The 20,973-nt window shown below is 42.8% G+C and overlaps 1 protein-coding gene across 12 annotated transcripts in view; it reads right to left on the bottom strand.

The window, feature by feature from the left end:
- Tanc1 (tetratricopeptide repeat, ankyrin repeat and coiled-coil containing 1) overlaps nt 1–20,973 on the bottom strand; it is a 234,393-nt gene that overhangs the window by 134,776 nt on the left and 78,644 nt on the right. For all 12 annotated transcript variants that reach the window (XM_017319203.2, XM_030251967.1, XM_017319205.2 and 9 more), the window contains one exon: nt 12,011–12,090. In XM_017319203.2, the coding sequence (XP_017174692.1) occupies nt 12,011–12,071 (61 nt within the window). In that variant the 5' untranslated portion in view covers nt 12,072–12,090. The remainder of the gene's footprint in view (nt 1–12,010; nt 12,091–20,973) is intronic.

The following is a 20,973-nucleotide window of genomic DNA, read 5'->3' as shown; positions in this document are numbered from 1 at the left end:
TCTGTGGATCTGGGAATCAAACCCGGGACCTTGAGCATGTTTAGCAAGCCCTCTACCACTACAATACCCCAGCCCTTACAGTAGTTCCTTAGCCTCCCTATTTATGAACTATCTATTACATTAGTAAACGTAGGCATGCGGGACATCATGTAACAGTGTGCAGTGAAGAATAAGTTTTTCATAAGGACCATCATGTGTTCTCTAGAGAATTTGCTTTCTGGCTAACTGTGGCTCACTCCCCGATTTCCTTATTACCTTGAAAATATGAACTCTCCTCCCCCTTCGTCAGCATCTTCACACCAACATGCATGATATAAGCTTGGAGGCTTGGATGGGTAGACTTTCTCTTTGCTGACAGCATCTCTCTGAGGTCAAAGGTGCTATGTGGGGGTCCTTTTAACCTCACCTGATGATGACATTTTCAAACCAAATGCATTGTGTTTGACCCGCCACTGCTGACACAAATTATCTTTATTGTACAGGCAAGAAAACTAAAGGTTCTAAGAAATAAGGCAACCTGTTCTGAGGAAACGATCAGGTGCCTTCAAACTTGGGACTGAGGGGCTACCTCGGGGGACGTTGGTTTTGTTTTAGGTTTGCTCATCAGGTTTTGCTCTCTGCACAGCCCGGACTGGCCTCCAACTTACAATCCTACTTCAGCCTGGCTAGAAGGCAAGCTCTCAAAGCTCTTAACTCATCTCAACATGATACTTCCCTACATCAAAAGATACCTGATCTCCTGCTTGGAGACCCAGGCAGCCATTGTAACAACGGAGCTCCTAAGAAGGACCAAGCCCTCCAGAGACTCCTACAAAGGAGCAAGGCCTCTAAAGGCTCTCGGCTTCAGAACCACAGAGCTGCAGATGCAAGTCAGAGATGGATGCAGTTCTATCCACCCACAACAGCAGCGAACTCATGCACAAAACAGGGAAAGAGAGTTGGTTGCCTCAAAAAGTGATTTGTAACTGCAGTTTTTAACATGGAACTTAGAGAATTAATATAGACTCCTTTACTTAATCCTACCAAATATAAAGGATGCCTTAGATAAATCTTTTAAGGCTTTGTAATTCAAAATTAAACATAAGACATGTTTGTCTTGCTTAAAACTTTAGCTAGTGAGCTCTCAATAACTAAACACTCATCAAAATATTAAAGCAGCTACGAAACCAAAAAGAAAAAGAGGTCAACAGGCAGAACAGAGAAACAAATGTTTATTATTGACAAAAAGTCATACAATACTGTGTCAAAGACCAGATTAAATGCTTCTAAAATATTAATTGAGGCTCCTCATGAGCCAGCCCTGAACACAGAGCATGCAAGTCTTTTGTCTAGGGCCGCAGAGCTGGTAAGCCACACAGACACAAGACAGACACAATACAGCCCCAGACAGATGGTTTCAAACTGAACCATGTACATACAAACAGTGCTGAATTCATACCTTAAAAAAAAAAACACATTTAAAACATTAAAATGGGGCTTTCCTGATACTATCAAAGATTATATCATTTAATGACAATGTTGGTAGGGATTCCAACAAACACATTTTCTAATATATTGTTGGTAGACCTAGATAAATGTGTTATCATTTGAAGGGTGTTTCAGCAAAAAATTGAAAAAAAAATACAAATTTTTAAGACTACTTTGAAAAAATTCTTCTCACCAAAGCATAAGCACATTTAAGGGAGATTCGCTTCAGAACTGATTTGTAATGTGACCAGAAAGACAATAAAACTTTTATTTTAAGACAGGTTCCAGGATGACCAGGAAAACATTACATAGGTTAGCACGGGGCACCAAGAAAGCACCGGCCAGTAAAAGGTAAGCAAGAGATACACACAGACAAAGGTCTCGATTGCAAAAAGGTCCTAACTTAAAGCAGGAAGGTACAGCGCTACTTGCAGAATTGACACGTTAGTAAAATTCACAACAAACTTACGGCGAGGGAGAATCAAGCAAATAGCATGCGCTTGATCCTTAAATACATGACAACCAGCTGAGAATTTCTGGAAACAACTTACAATGGGCGCCAAGAGCTCAAAATGAATACATTTCTCCTAACTCTTGACTGCAGTCTGGGAACCTCCCTTCTCCCAGGCTGGACACTGCTCTAAAGACCCATATTTACTCTCGATTTTACTATTAGAGAGTCATTTTTTTTTAAAAAGGTGTTTGTGTTAAGACAAAGCCTCCTTGTGCACCCCAAGCTGGCCTTGAACTCAGCCGTCCTTTCGCCCCAGCCTCTAGAGTGCTGGGATGACAAACCTGTACCGCCACACCTAGAAATGCCAAGCAAAATTAACAGTGGCTGCACTCTGCACGCAATTTTTTAAAAAGATCTTAATCAATTTGTTTCATTTTTATAATTAGAAAAGTATAACAATAAAAATAAAGTGAGGGCAGGCTGATGGAGGCGCTTGCCGCCAGGCCTGGTGACCCGAGTTCGATACCCAACGGTGGAAAAGAACCAACTCCCAGAAATTTCCCTCTGACTTCCACAGCCATGCCACAGGCATACACCTTACACAAACACAAGTAAACGCAAAAGAACTCCTTACAGTACTATGTGTTAAAAACTATCTCTAAAATCGATTAGGTAAAACCTTGATTAAAGTATCTTAAGTGATGAAGTACTGTAGGAGTTTAATGGACAGCAGTTTTATTTTTCTTTAATAGTACACAAAATAGTAGCGTGTTTTATCATCAATGAACTATGGCATTACACTCCAAGAACAACCAAATGTTATGGGCACTTGGTGTCCTCTCTGAAACTCTTCAGCTGAAGCTGTCACACGTGTGACATGCGGCAGTGTTTAGAGACGAGACTCTGAGAATCAGGTAGGCAACTCAGGCTCAACAGCCATGTGACACAGGAGTACAGTCCTTGTCAGTGTAGAACACACGGCTAGGAAGGGGCCCCTGAGAGCTTGCTGCCTCTCTACACCACGTGCAGGCACAGCTAGAAGGCTGCCTTCCACCAACCGAGAAAAGCCCTCGCCATACCCTCACATGCTGGGTCCCTGAGCTCAGATTTTCAGCTCTCAGCATTGAAAGAACATAATCCCTGTTTTTTTAGCCACCCCATCAAAGATACTCTGTTATGGTGGCCGAAGCAGATAAGGAAATACACTATCAAAAACCAAAATATTTTGTCGCATCTGGTACTCAGGAAAAATATTTTCTAAAAGAAACTCCAGTTATCTGAAAACCGTCCTTCTGGAAAGACAAGGCTCTCATCCAAACTGCTCAGGGTGGGTAAGCAGAGCCCAGCACAGTCAATCAGCAGTAAGTGGAGCCCAGCACAATCAATCAATCAGCAGTAACTCCCACTTCCAGCCTTAATCTAGAGTTCACAGTCAAGCTCCAAGCCTTGCTGGTCAGCCAGTCCCGTGATCTACAGAAACTCCAGATAATTCCAGCACCTATGTCAGGATGCTCTCTAGCCTGTAACTCTAGCTCCAGGGCATGTGACGCTTCTGGTGCCCTGGGACAGCCTTCGTGGGTCAAATCTAACAGCCTGGATGTTCTCACATCACCTTAAATATGGGCAAATCTTGGCCATTAAATTAAAATGAGTTGGTGAGGCCCTGGTTTGACTTTGCTCCTAGGACTGTAATGAGAACTGGTGAGCTCAGGCCATCCTCTGTTGAACGCTGGCCCTCCTCAGATTCTCCTCTCAGAAACTGCTAAGGAGGCGAGTAGATATGGAGTCTACTAATGTGGGTTAATACAAGCGTTTGTCTCCCATCTTTATCTATTTCTCTGTAATGTAACTGGTAAGCTCTCCGTTGCTACTGTATGTAGTTTAGACAGTGAGGTGAATTATTCTGCACACGTTCATAGAATAGAAATAAGGCCCTTGGAACTCTCTCCCGAAAATGCAAACAGCCCACATGAAAACTAAATTATGGAGATTTTATGGGATGAGGCTGATGAAGCTCTCTGCAGTCTTTTTTTTTTTTTTTTAAACAAACCAGAAAAGCACCTTTTATGGGAGGGGGGAAAAAAACTGAAATGAAATTCAATTTGGTAAACAAAACTTTTTTTTTTTTTTTTTTGGTTTTCTGAGACAGAGTTCCTCTGTGTAGCCCTGGCTGTCCTGGAACTCACTCTGTAGAGACCAGATTGGCCTCGAACTCAGAAATCCACCTGCCTCTGCTGGGATTAAAGGCGTGCGCCACCACGCCTGACAAACAAATATTTTTGACTGAGTTTCTAATCCATCATTTCTCTACTGAGGTTAAGCTTCCTTTTGCATATACACACATCCAGTGGGGGCTCAGGGCAAAGCGCTGAGAGCTTTGTGTTCCCCTTTGTGATGACGCTAGCAGGAAGCGTCTTCCTGGACGCCTCACTGGGAGTGGGAGGGTCTGAGTGATCCAGTCCCCTTCCCTCCGAGCCCAGAGCTTGCTCTAAGAGTGCATCACACAGCAGACCGGAAGCCCATTGTGAAGCCACCATGGCACACGCGTGCGGGTGTCCAACACATGATGAATGTCCCACACCTGCTCCATCCTCTTCTGGTGGACTCCCGAGTTTCCGGAAGGCACAGGAAAGCGACCAGAGGATGGAGGTCAAAGGTCTTCCAAAAATAGACCTTCAAGAATGAGGATGTGTTAGAATAAAGTCTTTATAAACTGTATTTAGAAATCTATCCTCAGATCTGCTTGGCACCTCCTGAAACATCTTTTGCAAGGGAAGATGTCTTTCAGTTTAATTGTACAGAGAAAGTTACAACCTAAGTATTTAATAAAGGTTAAAGGTGAAAAATTACAGGAAAATTAACTCCTAAGCCTAAACTACATACAGTAGCAACTGAGAGCTCACCAGTTATATTACAGAGAAATAAAGATGGGAGACACACTTATTAACCCACAGTAGTAGACTCCATATCTAGGAACTCATCAATACCACTCTTCACCTGAGGTCCATCCTGACTTCTCTTGAACTCCTAGGATGGGAACAAGACTTTTGTTTGAAGCCCAGTGTAATGGTTACCTTACATATCAGCATCTCCATGGCCATGAAGCTACAGGACCAAAAGTAACCTGGGGAGGAAGGGATTAGTTTCATCTTACATTTTAGGTAACAGCCCTTCATTGAGCAAAGTCAGGTCTGGAACCAAAGCAGAAGCCATAGAGGAATGCTTCCTATTGGCTTGTTCACCGTGGTTTGCTCAGCCTGCTTTTTCATACTTTATAGGACCATCAGCCCAGAGGTGGTACCACACACAGGACCTCTGGCCCTCCCTCACCAATCATCAATCAAGAAAAATCACAGACTTGCCTATAGGCCAGTACGGGGGTGAGGGGGGCATTCTCTCAATGGAGGTTCCCTCTTTCCAAATGACTCTAACTTATGTCAAGTTGACATAAAACTAGCCAGCACAGTAGCCCACGTCTAGAATTCTAGTGTTTGGGGGGCAGAGACAGGAAGATCTCAAGCTGAGGTACCTAACAAGTTTAAGGGCAGTCTGGTCTGAATCTCTTCTGCTCTTTAAGCTGCCACAGTTTCCTCAAGAAAGAACAGATGTAATGAATATCTAGCAGAAACTAAGTAGCAAGCAAGGTAGAAAGAACTTCTAATTTAAACCTGACATTATCTCTGTAAGGAAGTTGTGCCTGAGTGTCAGTTATTCCAGAGATGATCAAGCTGAGGACTTGTGGTCTCTAATTTGAGTGTCTAGTTTTTGTTTCTTTGTAGACTGTGTGTGTGTCTGAAGACAACAAAGGAAACCTCTGAGGCAGGAACCCAGCAAGCCCTGAGGAACAGGCTGCATCCCAGCTCCATCCTATTTGTAAATTAGACACTGATATTTTGAACAAAACTCCGAACATTCTGATAGAAGGAACCGTTGTGTTATTGGGTTGCTTGAGGAACATTTTTGTAGTCTCTCAACAGAAGATACCAAATAGCCACATCTCAACAATACAGTCTCTGCACCAAATTCCTAAATAATAGTCCACAGGCGCCGAAAGCGGGCAGCGGAGCACGGGCTAATCAAAAGCAGCTTCCTATTTTTTGGATAAAACAAAGCATCGTTTATATTGAGGCATTTTTTGAAGGTACCACTGAAAGCCGGGACGCAGCCTGGAATGGCTTAAAATACCACGTTTAACAATCACACCAATAGCTTTTAGACTTTAGAGAAGATAACAGCTTCCTTTTGCTTCGAATTCAAAGTGAAGAAACAAATGCAAAACAAAAAAATTAATTCAGTATACACACAGGCTTAGAAACTACCTCTGCCTTAATTAACACCATTGCAAGTGTATTTAACCAACCACCTGGGGTTTACTGATGGGAAAGGTGAAGACCAAAGCTTCTTAATAAATTGCTCCAAAGTAAGCCCACTTCCTTACACACACACACACACACACACACGTGCACAGACTACTACAAGTAGAAGTCCACTTATCTTTGCTATTCTGTCTCAACTTGGACACACTTCACACAGGCACTGATAACCAGGAAAGCTAGGTATAGCATGACTCTATGCATTCAAGATAGACATAATGGCGCTGGAGAGATGATTCAGTGGTTAGGAGCACCAACTGCTCTTCTAGAGGTCCTGAGTTCAAATCCCAGCAACCACATGGTGGCTCACAACCATCCGTAATGAGATCTGACACCCTCTTCTGGTGCATCTGAAGACAGATACAGTGTACTTAGATATAGTAATAAATGAATCTAAGAAAGAAAGAAAGAAAGAAAGAAAGAAAGAGAGAGAGAGAGAGAGAGAGAAAGAGAAAGAGAGGAAGGAAGGAAGGAAGGAAGGAAGGAAGGAAGGAAGGAAGGAAAGAGAGAGAGAGAGAGAGAGAGAGGGAGGGAGGGAGGGAGGGAGGGAGGGAGGGAGGGAGGGAGAGAAAGATTGACACACTGCCTAGGGAAGGAATATAGGCAGGGAGAATGCCTGGTCCTCTCCTGTGGAAGGCAAGAGATCGTGTCTAATACTTCCATAGGAGGCTAAAATCTATGTTAAACAAACAAACAACCCCAAAAACAAAAAGCCCACATTATCCACTGTGAATGTTAATTATATTAGACATCAGATAAAAGTATGTTTCATTTCTTGACAGCAAGAAGAAAAACAACAAAAACTGATCTGAGCCGTCTGCTTGCTGTGCAGTGCTGGTCATTATCATGAATTACACTAAGCATCTGCACTTATCAGTTTGGAGGGGCAAGAGTCCTTCCCAGAGATTCTGGGTTAAGAATCCTCAGTTGTGTCCATCCTGATGGGAAGCAAAGCCCACCCTGCCCCGTAGACACTAAGAAACTCACATACACTCATATGGCTCTGTTGTGGCTAGAACCTATGTACGTGAGCCAGGGATGGCCGGTTTACAAGCACTCACCGGTTTCCAACTCTCCCTACCTAATCCTAAGCATCTTCTCTCCCAGATGAATTTTTATATCTACTTTATACTGTGTTAGAAAAAAGAAACACAGGATGTTTACGGAAGTCAAGGTGTTCTTTATGCTACTACAATTTATTTCTCTGAACCACGGGATGTAGTCATCAACGAAGGAGCCCTAATGTAAACTGTCTTTGCATTAATGTGACTGTCAGTGTGACAATCAAGTATGTCACACGAAGCACTTTGATACGGTTGTTGATAACAGGAGAAACCATGCATGTATAGGGGAAGCCGCTGTATTTCCAGTCAATTTTGCTGCAACCTAAAAATACCCTTTTCAGGAATTAAAAATATATATATATATATATCCTCAAAACCAAAAAGTTGTGGTGAGCACAGGTTTAGATCAGTGATCGAGACATATTTCTAGCCCTAGAGTTTACTCCCCAGGACTATAAAAATCAATAACGAAGGTGGGATTTCACAAGGGATTAGATAACTATACAGATAATTTTAGGAGGACTAGTTTGCTTAAAATAATAAATATGTATGTGTATACCCAACTCAGACATAAGATATTGCTTTTTATTCAGTCAAGTCTTGAGTCCTTAAATAAAGCTTTATCATTTATTTTGATATAAAGTTTGCACATCTTATTAAAGACTTTTGCAGCGACAACATGGAACGTTATTCCTTTTCTCTACAGAAAAGAGGCTGATGTTGTCCTGATGGTTTAATAATGTTCACTCTATACTTTTATTAGGTTCATATCGAGCATCAGATACTCCTGACTATAGAATATAGCTGCTACCTCATTTTAATAACAGTTTAATACAGTCTCATGAAAATCATACGGAAAGATGAAAAATGAAAATCATACGGTAAGATAGGTCAAATGAAATCAAGAAACATAGCAGCAGGTTGCAAACCTCTCTGAAGAGCTTTGAGATAAAGATGGCACCTCGTGTGCTTATTTTAAATCATGACTCTAGCATGTAAACAAACAACCAAAAGGCTAGTCTAACATACACTTCTACTGTGGCTAACTACTGACTCTTAAAGTTACATTTCTATGTAGTATGTGTGTGCATGTCCATGTGCACATGTGCTCAAGAATGAGAGGGCACACACACGTGCATGTCCACAGGGATCACACATCTGGAGAGGAGAGGACAGTCTTTGGAAGTTAATTCTCTCTTTCCAGCATGTGTGTCCTAAGGATCAAATGCAAGTCACTCTTCAGGCTTTGTAGCAAGTACTTCACCAGCTGAGTCATCTTGCCAGCCCTTAATTTATTTTTGCCCAGATAGACCTAGTTCAATGTCAAGAGATAGATGTGGCTCACATTTTACTGAAAGAACCTCGACAAGGTAAAGAGAACATGTACCCCCCCCCCCAAAAAAAGAAAACACTTTGAAGTTTTTGAAATTTCATTTTCCAATGTGCTTCTCTACATTCCAGAAACTCACTTTTTACCCATCTTATAAGCATAAATAAAAATGTGTAATCATTTTTCAAAAGTATTTTGCTGGGCTGGTGAGATGGCTCAGTGGGTAAAGAGCACCCGACTGCTCTTCCGAAGGTCCAGAGTTCAAATCCCAGCAACCACATGGTGGCTCACAACCATCCGTAACGAGATCTGGCGCCCTCTTCTGGAGTGTCTGAAGACAGCTACAATGTACTTACATATAATAAATAAATAAATCTTAAAAAAAAAAAAAAAAAAAAAAAGTATTTTGCTAATGTTAAGAGTTTACCCAAAAGGGATTCAATCTCCCAGACTATGACATACATATAACTTGTGTTTCATCACTTGCTAACGTTCTTCCAGACAGTTTGAGGTAGCTACATATAATACGTTCTAAAATTTTGTGGACAGAAGTTGGAAGCAAAGCTCTTCTATACTTCTGGGACAGGGCTGGGGATACAGCTCAGCTACAGTATGCTCACCAGTTGTGGATCGCCCTAGGCTACTCCTTGGTTGTGGGTGTGAGGAAGAACCACCGCTATTTAGACAGAAGTGGTGGCACAAGACTATAATCCCAGCAATTGGGAGGTGGAGGCAGGAAGAGCCTAAACTCAAGGCCAAGCTGGGCTGCATGGAGAAACCCTGCCTCAGAAACAACCCCACAAATGAAACAAACAAATTAAAAAACACTCTTCTTTCCAATTTTCTGCAAAAGATTATTAGCTTATTTTGAGTTCTCCTAACTCGAATTCAGTTGCTCTGTTTCCAAAAAAAAATTTTTTAAGATTTTATTTATTTTATGTGTGTGAGTACACTGTTGCTATCTTCAGACACACCAGAAAAAGGCCTCAGATCCCATTACAGATGGTTGTGAGCCACCATGTGGTTGCTGGGAACTGAACTCAGGACCTCTGAAAAGAGCAGTCAGTGCTCTTAACCGCTGAGCCATCTCTCCAGCCCCAGCTGTTTCCAAATTCTCAAACTATGATCAGCATAAAATCAAAACAAAACAAAACCTATCAGAGAAAATTCGACAAAGGACTTCCTTCTGTCTTTGCAATAAAGATTGCCGTTGACTGGGAACAGTGTTGCAAACCCTTTCCATACGGAAGGAGAAGTTGTTACCCAGTCTCTCAAGTGTCTTAACCCCGCCAGCTTTAACTTACAGAGGGGCTCAGCAAGGTCTCACTTAGGTGAGTGACTGAACTCAGCATAGAAGTTGCCAGATTCCAAGTATTTACCCAACTCTTTTCACATAACTTCATCTGGATGTAAAATTCCAACTGCTCTCTTCCCAACACAAGACAACCAGGTTGTAGTGAAAAGAAAAGGGCCCAAACCATACAGACGCTTTACCCAAAATATTGCCATTACATTATCAAGTTGGTTTACTCTCGTGAAATCCCGCAAGTGTGGAGCCTATTATAAAGACAGAGCGTAGACAAAGCAGGAGTTACTCTTAAAAGGCCAAAGGGAGACCTAAACCCCTAGTCCCGTGTTTTGAAACTGGAAACCTTTCAAAGGCCAAGTGTGCTTGCTGCCTGGCCTGCCTGCACAGGTGTGAAACATCTTTTAAACTGCTACTTCCCATGATCCTGGCACCGTGAAAGAGGAGGGTCTTTGCTGAGAGATTTTTGTTACTCTATAGGGAATCTGGCTTGAAGACCCTGGTCCTGGGAGGGAGTGGGGTACCTGTTTGCTTGGCTGCTCCACCCCAACAGACAGCTTAGTTCATGCTAAAAATTCCAAAGGCTTCGAAGGCAACAAGAAAGTCTCTAGAATTAGTATCAGATGAGCCAAAACTGCTTTCAAAAAAATAAATAAATAATAACGAGACAGACATTTTAGCCCTGACCCAGCAGAGAATGAAAGTGCCCCTGGATAGAAATTATGTGAACTAAAATTTTACCATAGTAACAATTCTAATTAATTATTCAAAGCTAGGGGTTGGTTCTCTAAGGTTATGAGCTAACTACGCCTTCTGTTTATATCATTAGATCTGCTTTCTTCTATTCTTTCTGTTTACCTAGGCATTAATGAGAAGTGTAAAATGGAATCCTAATAGCAACCTTACACTACCAGAGGCTTCGAGTCTGAGGTAAGCCTGCCACTCTGCAGGCTTGGTTTAAGGAATAATTAGTAATAAGGAGAAATTTTATCTCGGTCCCGCACAGCCATAATATTCAGAGGTCAGTACTGTGTGTACTTATATATAGTTGAAGGGAAACCTAAAACATTATTTGACATTAGGTAATTTTTAAAGGAGCCATTTGCTAGCAAGAGCAGATTTAAACTGAGTTTAAAGAGTGCGTTGCAGGGCAGTTCCTAAAGGTAACACTTTAACTGTGGATACAAGCCCACGGTGCACAGACTCTCTGAGGAAACTGGAATGTAAGACTGGCTGATGAACCTCAGAGGAGGTGACCATGGAATGCGGTGCTACTAGGGTCACGATGGCCAAATGTGCACCAGAACGCTGCGGGCGGCAGAGGAACTGAAGCCAAATTAAGCCACTCTCCTCACACTGAGCGAGCAGTCTGGCGTGAAGTGGGTCTACACCTGTTAGGAATAAAATCTGATACTCAAAAACACAAGAACCCGTCAGGCAACAGTTGGTCAAGCATAAAACTCAACTCCATGTGGGACAAGGGAAAGGGCTTTCTAGAAATCAAATTCCTAAACACAACTGCCATACTTTACTTCAGGATCACAATGACTTGTTAAAATTAAGAACTGTTCATCTTCAGTGCAAAATTCTAACTTAATTTCCAACACTGTTTCTCATTTTAAAAAAAAATTAATTTTAAAAAAATTTTAAAGGGGGAGGGATTGGCTAAAGAGATACCTCTCAGAGCTTAAGAGTACAGCTGCTCCTCCAGAGGACCCAGGTTCAATTCCCAGCACCCACGTGGTTGCTTACAACTGTCTGTAACTCCAGTTCCAGAATATCTGACACCTTCATACAGACAAACATATGTACATGAAATAGGAGTAAATATTAGCGAAAAAAAAAACACAACACACAACACCCCTACACACACACACACACATACCACTCAGAGTACAGACCCTTCACGGCTTCCAGGATGCTGTTCGTGCTGAGCCTGTCTGCACCACCCAGCCTGAGGCAGTGGGATCTGGGTGCCCTGCGCTGCCCACCATAATACCTGCTCGGTGCACGTACCTGCTTCCTTCTTGCTTCCCTTTCCTCCCTCTCGGCTCTTCTTCAGCACAGCCTTCAGCATTTTCAACAGTCTTTTGTCTCTAAGGAGAAAAGAAAAAGAGTCAAATGTAGGGAAAAAAATGGGGAATGTCGTTTGCATATTGACCGAATGTGTAATCCAGGCTCAGAAAAGATCCCTTAGGATAACCTGAAGCGCCATAGATCTATGTTAGTTTCCTATGAATAGACATGTGGTGGGGAACAGCAGTAGAGACACAAGGAATGCTTTATAATGTTCAGTGAAGACATCAGAAGTTCACTGTCATGTTATAAAACTGACAACAGCCACGTGCAGTGCGTTCCCAGCATTCCACATCTAATTAGGTTATGGTAGTAAGACCTTTGGCATGGTGATATACTTTGCCAGCCCTGATTCACACACACACAAAAAAACAACAACTAAAAGAAACCATGAAATCTCAAAGATTAATAAGAAAGAAGCTACGTGGTTAGAAGAAATGTTTTACAGGTGCCACTAATTATAAACCACAAAAACCTTTCTGGAAGGTTACTGGTTTGGAGCATAACTCAAAAGCATCTGCAAACTAAATACAGATGGAGCACATTTTAACCCTGATGCCAGGTGGCCCAATTAAACAGTGCATACACTCCGGTGCATTTTTACTATATATAGTTATGACTTTGGGAAGGAGATGAGGGGAATGGGCTGTGGATTGCTGCTGAGTCCTTTAAAAAACAAAAATCAAAAAAAAAAAAAAAAAAAACAAAAAACAAAAACTGAACCAACTGCATTTTGCATGGGGGTGGTACCGAGTTTGTTAAAACAACACAATGGCCCCGGATTAAGGTGAAACTGGAAACCTTCTCTACAAGAGACAATGGGACTATTGTTTCCTCCTGGCGCTGATGAGCCAGGGAGAAGGCAAAAGCATTCACACAGCTCCAAAACCAACAAGGGTGGGGGGAGGGGGGAATAGGGGAAGGGGGGTGAGGGGGGTAAGGGGAGGCGGTGGGAGGAAACTTCCACCAGGAGAGGAATCCCACACCTGCCTCCCTAACTTGAAAGTGTCAGGTGGCCTCGTGTGACAAGCCACATCTCAATGCTGAGAGTGAAGTAGCTTTGGGGGGCCCTTAGAGAAGGATAAGGAGTTTCACTGTGCTACCATCACAGAGCTACAACATCAGCAAACAGAGTGACCTTTCTTATCATGTGGTCCAAGCCCGTATTTATTTTTCCAAGCCTTTGTTTTATCAACGAAGAAACAGAGACCTTGGGAGACTTGACTCCACCCACGAGTCACTCAGCTAACTAGCAGCAGGGTCTGATTCCTAATATGCAGGGTTCCAGCTGCACCGCCCTCCCGCCGCCCCGCCCCCCTCAGCATCCTCAGTAGGCTGCGGGGTGGCTGACTAGCCTCTCCTCTCAGATCAATGAAAGCGTCGGGCAAACAAACAAAACTGAAAGATATCAGGAGGATACTATCTAGAAAGCCAAAGTGGTTATTAGAGTTAAATCTTTTTTACAAACAAGCCTTTACACACAAAGGGATTGTGGCTCAGGCCCAATTCTGCCTTTGAAATGCTTCTTGAATCTGCATAGAACTTTCCAGACGGCCCCCCTGGAACCACAAGTTTCTCCTGACAGCCATGCTTTTTTAAAAAAAAAGTAAAGGGATATGGTATTCTTAAAAGGCCACAAAGGCCAGACATGGTGGCACATACATGTGATGGTCAGGAAGCCGAGGCTGGAAATCACCAGTTTCAGGTTAGCTAGGATTACCCAGCAAGATTGTTTTCCTAAGGACTTTTCGTTTGTCTGAATGTAAAGAAAGGGAAAGCAAAAATAAAACAAAGAGATGCCTAATAGGCACACAAATCTTTTTCAAATCAACTGTGGAGAGTTATTATTCAGTAAAGACCACACACTTGAAAAAAGAAAACATGCATGGTGGCTCATAGTTTGGTCTAGCACGCAAGTGTAATGTCCAAAATTAACCTGCAAACTCAACCTGCCCAGGAACTAGGTTAACTTCCTGGAATGCTGGGAATTGTAGTTCTTGAGAAATAATGCCTCATGGGAAAATAGGGTGGCCTACAGATTTGTCCTCAGAAGCCTCTGCAACTCGTGGCTTGAGACCATTCTTAGGTAGGAAAGTCCGGGGAATGGGCCTGACCAAAGTCCATCTCTTTGTCAGTGTTTAAAACTTAATAAATGCTTGCTTCAAGTTTGGCACAAATTGTAGAGTTGGTTTTTCTGGCAACTAGAAGGATTAACACAGGAGGTACAAGCACCCCAGTCTGTGGCCTACAGAGTGAATTCCAGGACAGCCAGGGCTACACAGAGAAATGCTGTATTGGAAAAAACCAAAACAACACCAGCCATGAGCTTGTCCTAGGCCCCCACATACTCTGTGGTGGCTCTTGGAGAGGCCTGAGCTTGACCCTTCGGCCATCTCAGGCCTCGCCTTGTCCACAAAGCTGCCCTTATTGGGCCACCAGGTCATTCTTAATTTACAGCAAAACTACCATGCTACAGAACAAGGTCTAGGTGACATTGAGTTTTGGCACCTCGTCCCAGACATCCTGCTGGCCTGTGTCGGGAGCACAGCTGTTTTTTAGGATGGTCACATCTTCTGTGTCAGCGGTGTTAGGTATAAAAGGCTATCAAATATCTACTGTAAGTTTCTCTTCCAGGTTCCCACTGTCTCATGAACAGCTGACTTGGGGGAAAGTTCAAACCCAGTGATAAAAGCTGTTCAGACAGTGCCTCGGAGAAAGAGATGATATGGGAGAACAAAATAAGTATCCTGCCACTACTGCTCTCATCCGGAAGCACCTCCTAACGGGGCTCCTTTCTTTGCCCACCATCAGTGAGCAAAGGGTACTGGTCCAGTCACACAATGGTCTGACAAGCTGGCAGGCATGATTCTGGGCATAAATTAGTAAGTGGGTGCTCTGGATTGAAAGCTCTCATGAGCTTTGTTTTAATGGATGCCACTTTGCCAAGTCCCTCCATTTGATACAACAGTGAGTTTCCCGATTCCTTTGAGAAGATCAAGGCTGAGGTAGAAGGATCACCATGAGTCTGAGACCATCCTAGGCTAAAGAGTGAGATCTTGTCTCAAATGAAGAGGAAGGAGATGGTGACATATTCCAAAGATATGCTTGGCAGATCACAACTAAAAAGTTATCCAGCTGGAAGCCTGAAGCAAGAGAACTGTAAGTTTGAGACCCACCTAGACTGCATAGTGAGACCCTGGGGGGAGAGGCACAGAGATTTCAGAGAACAGAAACCATCTCGACCAGTTTAATTCAGGCACTTTTGATCTGGGATGTAGCAGAGTGGTAGAATATTGGCCCGATATGCTCAAGGCTCTGGATTCCGTCCCTAGCACCTCAGGAGAGAGAGAGACAGACAGACAGACAGACAGACAGACAGACAGACAGAGAGAGAGAGAGGCAGACAGAGAGAGAGAGAGAGAGAGAGAGAGAGAGAGAGGCAGACAGAGAGAGAGAGAGAGAGAGAGAGAGAGAGGCAGACAGAGAGAGAGAGAGAGAGACTAGGTGAATGAATAAATTATTTTGAGGAAGAAAATGTAAGGCAAGGGTATGATCTTTTTTTTTTTCTTTTTGCCTCCTACAAGGTGTCATGGCTGATACCTCAGTAACAGACTGACAGGAGAAAAGGTCTTGGGTGACCTGAAAGTATTCACAAATGAAGTCCTAGAGTCAGAAAAATCGAGTTTTTAATGCTTAGACATGGTATTGACCCATAACAGCAAACTCCGGGGACCAGAGTAAGCACGTTGTCCAGTCTTCCTGGCCCCCTGTGGAGCAAGATCTCTGCAATGGGGATATTAGTGACCTACTTTAAGGTAAGTTAGGTAGAAAATTCCTTTACAGCCGTGCAGGAGTGTCTTGCAGGACAGCCATTGACTGTCCCTTCATACTCCTGCTGGTGTCACTTGGTAAGAGGTTAAGATAACATGTTTCAAGGCCCAAGAAAGGCATTGGGAAGTCTTTAGGCTTATGGTCACCTCGATCCCCTTGTGTGCTACAATCACTTGATATCTGAGTTTCTCGGGCACTGCAAAGTCATCTTTTAAACATCCTGGGGGCTGGTGGGATGGCGCAGTTGATAATGCACTTGCTATATAAGCATAAAGACTTGAGTTTGAGTCATCAGAAATTACAGAAATCCAGGAAAGCCAGACAAGCAGCATATATCTGCAATACCAGGATGAAAGAAGCTGGAGATCTGAAGACATCAGACATGGAGATGCAGAGCTTGGAGTTTGCCCAGCTGGCTTTGGGTCTCATTTGGTCCAGTGTTTCCTCACTGTGACATTTTGGAGGGTAATGTATAGCTTGTGATATCTGAAGTCCGGGACCTGCTTTTTCATTCTGGCTTTATAGGGGATTACAGTTAAGTGACTGAATGAATCTCAGGAGAGACTTTGAACTTCGGACTTTTAACATTATTGAGATTGCTACAAACTATGGAGACTTTTTGAAGTTGGACTAAATGTAGCTTGCATTATGCTATGTTTAGGTATGGCCCCCATAGACTCACGTGTTTGAACAAGCCTATAGGGGCCAGGAAGTAGAATGTGGTGGTTTGTATATGCTTGGCCCCAGGGAATGGCACTTGTTGGAAGTGTGCCTTCGAGACCCTCCTCCTAGCCACATAGAAGACAGGCTTCTTCTATATGCCTTCAGAACAAGATGTAAAACTCTTAGCTCCTCTAGCCTTCCTGAATGCTGCCATGCTTCCTGACATAATGATAATGGACTGAACCTCTGAAACTGTAAGATAGCCCCAATTAAATATTTGCCTTTGTAAGTGTTGCCTTGGTCATGATGTCTCTTCACAGCAATAAAACCTTAACAAAGACACTATTGTATGATAGGAGTTGGACTCTCTGGAAGGTCATGGCCAGCTAGTCTGTTGTCTGTGTTAATAAACAGGAGATCTATCTCAAACAAGACAGAAGGTGACAACCGACAGCATAGATGCACAACCACAGATACACATGTTCAACATCTATGCATACAAATACACATAACAAGAAACAAACATGGGCTAGAGAGATGGCTCACTGCCTGCTCTTCCAAAGATCCTGAGTTCAAATCCCAGCAACCACGTGATGGCTCACAACCATCTGTAATAAGATCTGTAGCCTTCTTTTGGTGTGTCCTAAGACAGGTACAGTGTACTTGCATATAATAAATAAGTAAATCTTTGGGCTGGAGCAAGCGGGGCCAGAGCGAGCAGAGGTCCTGAGTTCAATTCCTAGCAACCACAAGACAACTTAAAACCATCTGTATGGCTACAGTGTACTCATATACATAAAATAAATAAATCTCTAAAAAAAGAAAAAGAAACAAACAAAACACACCCCAATCCTCTCCAGGCTAAACTAATCGTCAAAGGGCTCCCTTTTCGTATTTCCCCACTAATGCATCATCTTTGGGAACAGACACAACACCCTTGTCTCATACCCCAGAAATTTTTCAGTGCGTGGTATTCTACCACCTGACATAGAACAGAACATCCTAGGAAATCAAAGAGAAATTTTCAAAAAGTAAAACTCATCACAGTTGTCAATCACTACAAGTCATGGACTAACACAAGCTCTAAAGGGCTTGCCTCTGCAGGGACATGCGGCTGTCTATGCAGCATTGAGACAACCTCCAAGCAGAGGGCAGGGACTGTGTTTACTTTATGTCAGATACAAACAGACGCCAGAAGACAGGCTCTGCACCCACTCTGTTCTCAGTATTTGTTGACAGATTTAACCAGGCTCAGATGAACACATCAGCTATTTCCTCTCAAATCAAGCAATTAGCCAACACTTATGGCAGTTTAAAATGGACAGAGAACATTCCACAATACTCTCGATCACGAGAAATGCATCAAAATTCACTGAAATTCTGGACGGCATCAGGCAATTAGATATCTGCGAAGAGCCTGGCGCATTTCCTAACATCCCTCACATCTACACTCAAATTAATCCAAGAATGTCAAGCCAGTTAACCCAACACCTAAACACTCATGCTGTACACGTTACAACTCAGGAAGCGCCTCCTCCCGCCCCACCTAACCCGCTCAAAGCAAAACTCTCTGAAGACCTTTCCTTTCTTTGGTCAAAATCAAGGGCAGCTGAAGAGATGGCTCAGTGGTTGGGAGCACTTATTGCTCTTGCAGAAGACCTGGGTTTGGCTAGCTGGAACTCCAGTTGTAGGGGATCTGACACCCTCTTCTGGACTTGTGAACAACAGGTATGCAAACGGTGCACATAAATACATGCAGATAAAACATTCACTCACATAACAGGTAAAAAGATTAATACTATTTACAAATGAAATACAGCAAATCATGGTTGTGTGTGAGTATTAGGAACCATTTTACTTCAGAGAAGGGAGACATCAGAAACATCCTTCATGTTAGTAACTCGGGTTTTTAAAGCCCATTCAGTTCTGAGTGGCGTTGGGGAGGCCTTTGCTTATCTATGCATTAGCCAGATTCGGTGTTTCTCAAAGGAAAGGAAAGGTAGCAGTAGACCAGCAGCAACCTACAAGATAATAAATGCAGAATAATGCAAACAGGAGACTACAAAGCAGAAGAGAGGTCACGCGAAGAGGTCTGCTAGTGGTCTCGGAATTCTTGAGAAACCCGCCATAACAAGTGTCCTGAAAGCAAGAACACCATCGACATTAACTGAGAAGTATCAGGAGGCTGGGGAAACTCAACTCTTGATGAATGAATACTTAAAATTCCGGAGTTGCCGCCTCCACCCAAACAGAGGGACCAACGATCATTATAACACAGTATGAACAAGTAAGAGAACTTCTCTGGGAGTCAGAGACTTCACACAAAAAGCATTATGGCAACCAGAAAAGATTTTGGACAAGAAAGAAATGGCTTTGGTTTTTTCCTCAACATGCACAGTTGGAAAATATGCAAAGTAAGCTGTATTCTCTCTAACACAAAGACCTTCACCTTTATTCTACTGACTGAATGTCCAATTTTATCATTACTTACTTGACTATAATTTAGAAATTAAAAAGAAAAAAAAATTTTAAATGTATGCCATTAAAAGCTAAGCAAATGTATAGTCATGATATGAAGTTTTTAAAGTTTCAAGGCATGAATTTAAACTCAAATGTTTAACCAAACCAGGGATGGAGAGATGGTTCAGTGGCTAAGAGCACTTGATGCATAAGCAGGGGGACCTGAGTTCAAACCCCCCATCCCTATATAAAATCTGGTGTGATCCTATACTTCTATATTTAAGCACAGCGCTTCAGGAGTCAGAAACAGGGGTCACTGGAACCTGCTGGCTGCCAGGTGAGCTCCAGCTTCAGCGAGAGACCTGTTCTCAAAGGAGTAAGAGAGAAAGCCATAGATCAGAACACCCAAGATTCTTCTGTAGCATCAACCTGTGTGCTTGCACCTGCGTACACGTGCACACACACACACTCATATGCACTCTCTATTACAGCAAAATCACCTTCAACCTTATAATATCTGATCCTCCTCGGTATTAGAATTCCAAGTTGCTGGGAAATGACTACGTTCACTTTGCTTAGAGAGAGTTTGCATTTCATCCTTATAGATTACTTGGCCAAAGGAAACTTCATTTGGGGAGGTAAAGGTGAACATTTCACTTTCTTTGGTATACATAGCCTTTTCCTATTAACTGAGAAGGAATCTGTTCAGTCCAACTTTTCCCCAACAATGGCTGCAAATCTCATTTCCACTGATATATTTTTGGTGATAAAGAGAAAAATACTCAACTCTACAAATTCCCCCACCGCACTCAAGGTTCTTTTACGGAAGGCAAATGTTTTCAAGCAAATAATTAAGGTTATTAGAGAACAGATAGTACAATGATTGGCAAGTCTCTCCCCAGTTTTGACTCATTATTTAAAAATTCTTCTGGGACCAGGTACTAATTGCCAAATTTATGGCCAGAGTTCTCGGGTTCATACATGAAAAACAGATCTGTTCTCCATCAGCCCTTAAAAGCACTGGCTGCAAGAAGGCTTTGTTTTGGTATTTCAAATATGCACACAAAACAGAACAGGGCAACGACAGAAAAGCCAAAGTCTGAAATCAAGGCATTCTTCCTCGAACCAGGACACGTTCAGCCCTAGAGACAGCCAAGGGTTGCATTCCTGAGAGGCCAGTGCAAAGGTGGAACTCCTGTCCTGCAGAAAACCCTGCTTGCTCCCAAGATGTCATCCCTCTACAAACCTCACCTTCACCCAGGCAGCAGGATGCTCCTACCTCCAACAGCAGCCTTATCACTTGACCTGCCACAGAGATATCAAGGTCTATTACAGAAAACAAGCCAACACAAACTCCATCCTAGAGTCTCCTTCTCTTAGATACTGTCCTTCACTTTATTCACAGGTCTGCCTTCCCCAGCAGGCTAAGACAACCTACATTATCAGACCTTACTCCCAACCAAGCAGCACACAAGTTTTCTCACTTCATCAACAAACACTTCTGAAGGAGCATGCTGTAACTCTTGGGTTTTTGTTTGTTTGATTTGAAAGAGAGAGTATCACTTGTGGGGCTGGAAAGATAGCTCAGTGGTTAAGAGCACTACCTACTCTTGCAGAGGACCTAGGTTTAGTCCCTAACACACACATCAGGCATCTCACAACTGCCCTTAACTCCAGGTCCAGGGGACCCAACACCCTCTTTTGGTTTCAGTAGGTAGCCACATGCTCATACACATATACACATAAATAATAAAATTAAAAAAATTAAAGACTATCATTTTTTAATGAAGTTAGTAAATTGAATATGCTCATTTAAAATGCAAAAATCCTGAGCCATGGAAGAACTGGCCCTGGGTCTCTGAGGTCAGCAAGTTGCAGAAATGGGGTTCCAACCAGATTTTCCCAGCAGGAGACAGAACACTGAGCTGATGCTGGGGCTGAGTAGCCTG

Source organism: Mus musculus, chromosome 2 (genome assembly GCF_000001635.26).
Source record: "Mus musculus strain C57BL/6J chromosome 2, GRCm38.p6 C57BL/6J".
Lineage (NCBI taxonomy): Eukaryota > Metazoa > Chordata > Mammalia > Rodentia > Muridae > Mus > Mus musculus.
The sequence above is the reverse complement of the archived record's forward strand: the minus strand, read 5'-3'. Positions and strand labels throughout refer to the sequence as shown.